General features: G+C 66.3%; 1 protein-coding gene across 5 annotated transcripts; it reads right to left on the reverse strand.

Annotated features, from left to right (window-relative positions):
• Positions 1–86: 86 nt before the first annotated feature.
• Positions 87–7,250, reverse strand: FES (FES proto-oncogene, tyrosine kinase). Of its 5 annotated transcripts, none has more exons than XM_065076914.1 (20): positions 7,028–7,250; positions 6,408–6,501; positions 5,445–5,694; positions 5,175–5,348; positions 5,007–5,103; positions 4,465–4,648; positions 3,936–4,073; positions 3,726–3,845; positions 3,522–3,644; positions 3,268–3,454; positions 3,066–3,137; positions 2,627–2,782; positions 2,214–2,336; positions 1,991–2,044; positions 1,709–1,827; positions 1,416–1,510; positions 1,197–1,320; positions 907–1,064; positions 598–720; positions 87–453 (listed from the first exon to the last, which is right to left on the reverse strand). In XM_065076914.1, exons 3-20 carry the CDS (start codon positions 5,667–5,669, stop codon positions 311–313), a joined length of 2,415 nt encoding a protein of 804 aa, XP_064932986.1. In that variant the 5' UTR covers positions 5,670–5,694; positions 6,408–6,501; positions 7,028–7,250; the 3' UTR covers positions 87–310. The 5 variants fall into 5 exon arrangements, with proteins under 5 accessions (XP_064932986.1, XP_064932984.1, XP_064932985.1 ...); XM_065076912.1 differs by having other exon boundaries at positions 2,627–2,836; XM_065076913.1 differs by having other exon boundaries at positions 3,066–3,143.
• Between the last annotated feature and the right edge of the window lie 968 nt (positions 7,251–8,218).

Consider the following 8,218-nt stretch of genomic DNA (forward strand, 5'->3'; position numbering starts at 1 on the left):
GTTTCGGTGCCCCCGTCCCAGTGCAGCGCAGGCGCGTGGCCCCGCCGGCCCCCGGAGTCTGCACCCCCTGAACCCCCAGACGCAGCTGCCGTGGAGCTCGGTGGTTTATTACACAGGATCACGCCCGGCAGGGCTGCGGGCGCCATGTCCCAGCGCGTGCGGGAGCCCCTGCCCTGGGCTGGGGGGGCTCAGCCGCGTCCGACCGCCCCCAGCACCCGCTTCCCCGCAGGCACTGCCCGGGCGACGGACCCGCGGCACAGGGTGCGGTCCTGAGCGGGGCTGGCGGGACGTCCTGGGCCCGGCGGTCCCCTCACCGGTGCCGCTTGCGGATGGCAATGAGGTCCTGGTGGAGGGTGCTGAAGCTGGGCCGCTTGCGGGGGTCGTACTCCCAGCAGCGCTGCATCAGCTGGTACACCTCCTCGGGGCACTGCTCCGGGCGGTCCAGCCGCACGCCTGGAAAGCAGGGATGGTGACATGGCAGCCAGCACCACGAGCCCCTCATCCCCACAACCCTGTCCTGCCCATCCCACAGGCACGGCCCCACAGCGGAGCTGCAGTGCGGGGCCCTCGAGAGCCAGACCCCGGCTGCGTGCTCACCCTGCTCCACTGCCTCTCGCGTCTGCTGGTTGCTGAGGTTGGCGTAGGGGACAGCACCCAGGCTGAAGGCTTCCCACAGCAGGATCCCGAAGCTCCAGACGTCACTCTCTGAGCTGTATCGGCCTGGGGACATGGGGTGGGACAGCTGCTGGCAGCTGGGGACACCCGTGGCACCACTGCCCTGGCTGGGGTGCCCCCTCTGACTCCCTTCCCAGGACCAGGCGCTGGGGAGCAGCATGGTGAGCCCTGGACTCCTGGCTCCCAGCTATGCCATGGGGCTGCCTGGCCACGTCCGGCTCCATCCCTTACCGTAATTGAGTGCTTCGGGCGCGGTCCACTTGACAGGGATCTGCTTCATCCCGCCCGTGGAGGCATAGATGCCGTCCTCCTCCTCCCGTGACATCCCGAAGTCACTGATCTTGAGGGCATTCTTCTCCGTCACCAGGCAGTTGCGAGCGGCCAGGTCCCTGGGATGGCACAGAGCCATCAGCTGCACATGCGGCCACCCACAGGCCCCTCACCTGGCACGGGATGGGGGCAGCAAGGGCTCTGGGGTTCACCTGCCCTGCTCGGCACATGCCCGCATTGCCAGAGCCCACCTGTGGATGCAGTGCTTGCTCTCCAGGTACTCCATGCCAGCGGCAGCGTTCTCTGTCATCTTGATCAGCTCCTTCACGCGCAGATGGGGCCCCTCACTGCGCAGGAAGCTCAGGAAGTCCCCCCCTGCACCCAGGATGGCGGAGCTGGCAGGCGGCTGCCCTGGTACACCGCAGCGAGCTGCACACACCCACCGTCTGCCACGGGACGGGGCCACTCACCCTGCACCAGCTCCATAACGATGTAAATGGGCTGCTTCTGGGTGCAGACGCCAATGAGCCGGACGATGTTGGGGTGGTTGTACTGCTTGAGAATCCTGTGGGGACAAGGAAGGGCACCGTGGGTGCTCAGGGCCACATGCCACCTCTGCGCTGTCCCCAGGACACTGTGCCTGGCTGGCCCAGGGACAAGACCCTCAGCATAAGGATGCTGTAGTACCAGGGGGTTTGAACAGCCCCAAGTCCTGAGGACAGACAGACAGACAGACTGGGATCAGTGCAATGACTGCACAAACCTGGCTTCTTGCAGAAACTTGGCCTTGAGTTCAGGTGGGAGGGTTTCCCGGCAGGATTTCACAGCCACAGGGGTGTTGTCAGCACGCAGGCGGCCGCTGAACACCTCCCCAAAGTTACCCTGCCGAGAGACGTGGCTGCACTAGCACAGCTTGCCATGGTGTGGCCAGGGGCATCCCGTCCTCCTGTGACCCCCTGGGACAGCCCTGTCTCCTGCAGACCCCTGGGACAGCCCTGTCCTCCCACAGACCCCCACAGGCAGGGACCGGAGCACCCCGACTCACCCGGCCAATGCGCTCCCCCAGCAGCACATCCTCATGGTTGAGCACCCATTTGTCCTGCAGACACCAAAGGTCGTGAGCCATCCCCCAGCCCACTGCAGGCCCGCAACCCCTGCCCCTGCAGCTTCCCCTCAGGTAGCCCTGGAGGGGGGGTCTCCAGTGTCCAGGCCCCCCAGGGCTGCCCCATGTGCAGGGGACTTGTCTGCCTCCCCGCTACCCATGTCACCTTGGGCACAGCCCTGGCCAGGACGATCCCGCTCTTGCGCGTGATGGGCTGCTGGCTCTGCAGGAGGTGCTCAACCAGTAGTGGGATGGTGGGGAAGCCGTCCCCCTCCAGCCGGTACATGTTCTGTGGGGAGGGGAGGTGAGGGGTTCCACGCCCCACACATGGGCTGGGGTGCACGGGTGTGTACACACATGGCACAGGACATGCCTGCACACCGGGCATGGCAAGCACGCACAAGCAAGCACTCACACACACAAAGCAGGGCTCACACCACGCTCCATGCTCGGCCCATACAAGAACGGGCACACAGAACCCATATTGTACGCGGACGTCCTGTGCGCTCGCACCAGTCACCCTGTGGCTGCAGAGCCAGGGGCCGTGCCCAGGCAGGGACCCCGGCTGCGGTCACTCACGTCGGCAGCCTGGATGATGAAGTGCCGGGGCTGCCCGTCCCACAGCACGCTGAGCACGTACTCCTGCTTGCCCTGGCTCTCCCGCACCAGGAAGTCCCCGCTGCAGCTCAGCAGTTCCTGCACCTCCGCACGCGGGATGGCCCCATGGTACCAGACCTGCTGGCACAGCGGCTTCTGCACCTCCGGGATCAGGGGCACCGGGGGCGGCAGCTGGGTGGAGACAGGGGTGAGCCCAGCCGTGTCCCCGGGCCGTGCCGGGGCAGCAGCGGTGGCTGGAAGCTGCACCCAGGGCAGGAGCAGCAGAGGCTGGAAGGGCTGGAGCACTGAGGGGAGGGGGCTATAAGGTGGGGAGGAGAGGGTAGGGCGTGCTGGGGGGCCGGGAGGCTCAGCAAGGCACCCAGTAGGAGGGCAGAGTGGCCAGAGGTGCCCAGGGACTCACCGAGAACTTGGGGCTGAAGATGCCCGAGATGTGATTCTTGAGGGTCTCCAGTGCAGAGGCCCCACTCCGCTCCTGCTCCTGGAGAGGTGTGAGAGCTGTGCCCTGCAGGGGGAGACCCCAGCCCCGCACACCCCATCCCTGCGGTTTCCCCAGCCCAGCACACCCCATCCCTGCAGGTCCCAGTGCAGGAGGAAAGACTCACCGCAGAGCAGACAGAGTGCCGGTCCTCCTGCAGCGGCAGGGCGGGCAGGGGGTCCCCGCTGTCCAGCACCACCAGCTTCTCTGTCAGCAGCTCCCGCTGAGCCTGCAGCTTGGCCTGGGTGCACAGGCAGCCCTCGAGCTGCTGCTGTGCGTCCTGCAGCCCCTGCCACTTGCTCAGCAAGTGCACCCTGGGGACAGAACAGGACGTCAGGCCCAGCCACCCCAGCCCCTCGGCCCCTGCCCACCAAACCTCACCGCTCCCCGGGGCTGCGTCCCTGCTCCTCGTCCTGGATCTCCGCCTGCAGCTCCCGCACCCGCTGCTCCTTGCTGCCCACAGCCTCTGTGGCAGCCACCAGCTCCTCCTCAACCGACGTCAGGCTGCAAATGATGCAGGTGCCGGATGGCACTGAGCTGCGCTGCCACCATGGCAGCCCCAGCCTATGGCCCGGCCCCGCTCACCAGTGCTGGACACTTTCGATGGTCAGCTCGTTGAGCTGCAGCTCCCCTGGGGCCAGGCTCTCCGTCTCCTCCAGCAAGCTCTTGTCGAAGGACACGGCTGGCGGCACCTCAGAGCCGTACCTGCAGGCAGCCAGCGTGGCTCAGCCTCCTGTCTGCCCCGCGGCTGGCAGGGCCATGACTGCAGAGGGGCTGCGCTGCCTGCGGCCGTACCTGTGGCTCTGGATGAAGCCGCTGTACTCCGTGGCCGGGTCAATGGCCTGGATGGCGCTGGTGATTTCCTGGTGCACGGCCAGCACGTCCTCCTGCACCAGGCTGCTGATGCTGTAGTACTCCTGGAGGATCTCCTTCCTGTGGGAACGTGGCTGCTGGGGACTGCTGGGGTGCCGTGCCCCCCAGCCAAGGGCCCCGCAACACAGCACCACCACCCCTGCCCCAGCCCTGCCACCCAGGCTGGCCCGTCCCTGCGTCCCACTGGCTTGTGCATTCAGTCCCCACATCTTGCACAGTGCTGCAGAGCATCACTGTGACAGCCCCAGCAAGGGGCAGGGGGTGCACGGGCAGGTGAGGAGGCAGGAAGGGTGCACATCGTCAGTGGGGCTCTGGCAGGAGGAGGGAGCAGCGCCAGTTCCCAGGGACCACAGGGTGCCCAGGGACTGGCAGCGGGACACAGGACAGGCAGCAGGACAAGGGGCAGGCAGCAGCAGCAGGCAGTGGGATGCAGGGCAGGCAGGGCTCTTACAGGACAAGGACCATCTCCTGCTGCAGGCTGTAAAGGGACTGGTGGAGGCTGGGCAGCGCCCGCTGGTAGTGGTGCTGGTGGTGGAGCGCGGCCGCCCGCACGGCCAGCACATACTGGTTGTGCAGGGCGTAGAGCTTCCAGAGGCTGCGCACATACTTCTCCTTTGCCTTGTCTCGCTCCTTGTCTGGGGGGAGATGCCATGGAAAACACCCCCTGCTGCCACACTGCTGGTCCCGGTGCTTCAGCACATTCCCCCGGTATCCAGCGGGGCTGGGGCTGAGGGGTAATGGGGCTGGGAGGGGGCCCCAGGGCAGGCAGGGGCCCTGGGCAGTCACACACCTCCCCACACACCTCTCCCTGTGACCCCTGGGAGTTTTGCCCAGTCCTCTGGGGCCAGGCTGGCCTCTCCCTGCACCACCCCCAGAGCTTCCACCCAGTCCAGGCTGCACCGTGGGTCGCACAGGGTGGAGGGTGCTCCAGCCATCCCTGACCCGCCAGCAGAGCCTGGAGGGGACACAGTGGGATGGGGACAGGTCGGGTACCTTTGCTGGCCTCCTGGTACTTGCGCTTGGCCTGAGCGCTGTCACGCGCCAGGCTGCGGTACTGCGCCTTCAGCTTCTCCATCTCCTGCTGCGTGGTCTGGGGAGGAGACGCCGTCAGGGGAGCAGAGCCAGGCCAGGCCCCCGCCGCCCCCGCCGGGACCCACGTACCCGGGTGTACTCCTGGCTGAGCTGCTGCCACCGCTCACTGTAGGCCTTGCGGAGCTGCTGCTTGTCGCGAATGAGCAGGCTCAGCTTGGCCAGTGGCCCCGCCACCAGCTCCTCTGCGTGCCGTCGCAGGATCTGGCTCAGCGTCTCAGTCCGGCTCGCCAGCACCCACCAGGACTGCAGGGACATGGTGTCACGGGCGGTGTGGGGACTGCCAGCCTCTGACTCCACACCAGCTCTGTGGGGCATGCTCCCACACCAGGGCATCCCTACCTCCCAGATCTGACCACCCTGGTCGCTGGTGCGGAGCTGCCCAGGGCCCTCCTGCTTCTCCAGCTGGGAGAACATGTTGTGCAGCATCCCTGCGTACTCCCGGTCGCTCTTGGCGCGCTGCGACATCCACTTCTTCATGGTCTCCAGGAGGCGCAGCTCACTGTCCTGCAGCCGCAGCAGCGCGCTGTGCCCCTGCGGGCACCACAGCTCCGGTCCGAAGCCCATGGCCCCGCGTCCCAGCGGGAGGAGGCTGCGGAGCGGTGGGGGAGCCTCAGCCATGGCTGCCACCCTGCACTGCGCTCACCTGTGCGTCACCCCCTCCTGTCCCATGGGCCCCCTGGGACATGGAAGCTGGGCTGGGCGGCAAGTGGGGTCAGAGCCCTCCCTGCCCCATGCGATTGGCCTCACAAAGTGCTTTCAAAGCAGATGGGAGGGCTGAGCGCACCCCAAGCCCCACAGCAGCCTGGGCCCCTGGAGCTGGTGCCAGGAAAAAGGAAATGTGGGTCAGAACCAGCAACGTCTCCTCTGCCATGCGTGTGGGACTGCTCCTGGGGGCAGCACAGCCACAAATCCCCCAGCCGGGGCACCCACCCCATCCTGCCCATCAGCACCATCACCCCTCTTCCCGTGACAGGGACACACTGGGACAGAGGAGCTCTTGGGGGCCAGGACACGGGTGGGGAGTCAGCAGGAGGAGGACAGGGCGCTGAGCCCTGGGGTAAGGTGCCAAGCCTGGATGTGTCCCAGTACCCAGGACCATTGGGAGCCCGACTGGTCCCAGTTGCAGTCCTGGGGTGCCCTGCCTTGCAGCAAGGGAGCAGCAGGAGCAGGAGGGTGCTGGGACATGTCTCTGTGCTGGGCAGGATGTGCCCTGACACATCCTGTGACCCTGCAGACGGCCAGGGCTGAGTCCCCCCCGCCCCACAAAGGGGTCCCTGTCCCCTGGGGCACGGCCCCTCTGACCTGTGTGTGCCGCAAGGTCACTGCCGTTGGGCTGGTTCTGGCGTCCTCCCGGTGCTGGGGCCGGCGCAGTCTGGACCGAGTGCAGCTCCAGCTCCTGGGGAGGAACAGGAAACCCAGTGCTGACCATACAGCCATTGCGAGATTTCCTGCGCTTCCTCCCCTCCCTGCCAGTCCCCGCCACCGTGGCTGATACCAGCACATGGCTCTGCTATAGCTGGGCAGCTCCAGCCCTGCTGCCCCTCCAGCTGCCTCGTGCCAAGGCCTGGCCCCAGCAGGACTGGTGTCTGTGGGAGCCCAGGGCTTCTTCTTGTCCCAGCCATGGTTCCCCAGCCCCGTGGAGCCTGAGCTCAGCCCCAGCACCACAGGGTTTCCCCCAGAAAAGCCCCTTCAGCCGTGCCTGGTCCTGCCTGTTCCCCAGCCCCTCTCTGTGCCCCAGCTGCCCTGAGAGGCTGCAGGGACTGGGCAGGACCAGAGGCATCCTCAGGTCCCTATGGAGCCCTGCTGAGGGGGACCACTGCGAGCCTGGCCTTTGTGATGGTGAAAGGCCACAGGATGGAGCATCCACCACACGGGCACCCCCAAAAGCCATGACCCAGCCCTCGGTGCCAGCCTGTGCTCACCTGGCCGGGACCCCGCTCTCTGCGCAGCCCCAGGTGCGTCCCCTCTCAATGTGCCTCACTGGTGCTGCAGTGGGACCGCTCAGGCCAGGCAGCCGCACTGCAGGGACAGCCACCACCGCCCTGGCCAGCACTGTCACACGTGTGTGTCACAGCCCAGCTCAGCTCTGCTCGGTGCCTCCAGGGCGGTTTGTGCTGAGCCCCCGTTCCCGTGCCTGTCAGGGAGGCCCCAGCCCGAGATGGATGTCACAGTCATCTGCAGGCCACAGCCGAGCTGGTTCCACTTTTGGAGGAAGTTGGGAGAAAAAATGTGTCAGACAGGAGTTTTGTTGACTGACCTTCCCACGGCTGAGCGGTGCCCAAGTGGTCACACCAAGGAGCAGCACAGTGGCACAGCACGACACAGCGTGGCATGGCGTGGCACAGCACAGCCAGGGGCTGCCACAGTGCCATGGGCACAGGCCCCGAGCAGCTGCCCAGCGAGGGCAGGAGGTTTCTGTACTGAGCAACACAAATCCCCACCCAGAGTCACTGCAGCCCCCCTAGGCAAGAGGAGCCCAGTTAATGCCCCATTTACCCGGAGCCATTCAAGAGCTGCCACATGCTGCCAGGGTCCCCAGTCACCCACCAGCTGGTCCCCGCTGTCACTGGCCATGGTCCCCAGGGTGCCCTGCCCATCCCCAGGGGGTCCTGCCTGCCGGGGAGTTCTGCTTTTGCTGTGCCCCATTGAGCAGATGAAGCAACCAGTGCTGCTGGTGCTCCCTGCAAACAGCAATTTTCACAGCACGTTTGAGGACAAGCGCAGCTCTACAAGCACCAGCGTTGCAGCTGCCCCAACCTGCAGCAGACTCCAACCTGCTTCCAGCCTCCCTGCCCTGCCCCAGCCCAGGAATAGTTTTATTTTCTGCCTGAGCCCACCAGTGACATCCACACACCCCAGCGACCTCACAGCACTATCACATGCTCTGGAACTGCTTTGCAAACTGGGCTGAAGGGCTGCTGCTCCCCACTGCTGCATTGCTCCAGCATCCCCCGGTACCTCCCAGGCAGTGCAGGAGCCCTTCCCACCAGCAGCAGGCTGCACTGGGACACCAGGCACCTCTGCAGAGGACACATGAGTCTGGGGCTGGGGTCCAGCCCCCTGTGGTGCTGGTCAGGACTGAGCTGCGGGGCCATGGAGGGTGCAGCAGCTCC

The sequence above is a fragment of the Columba livia genome, chromosome 11 (genome assembly GCF_036013475.1).
Source record: "Columba livia isolate bColLiv1 breed racing homer chromosome 11, bColLiv1.pat.W.v2, whole genome shotgun sequence".
Lineage (NCBI taxonomy): Eukaryota > Metazoa > Chordata > Aves > Columbiformes > Columbidae > Columba > Columba livia.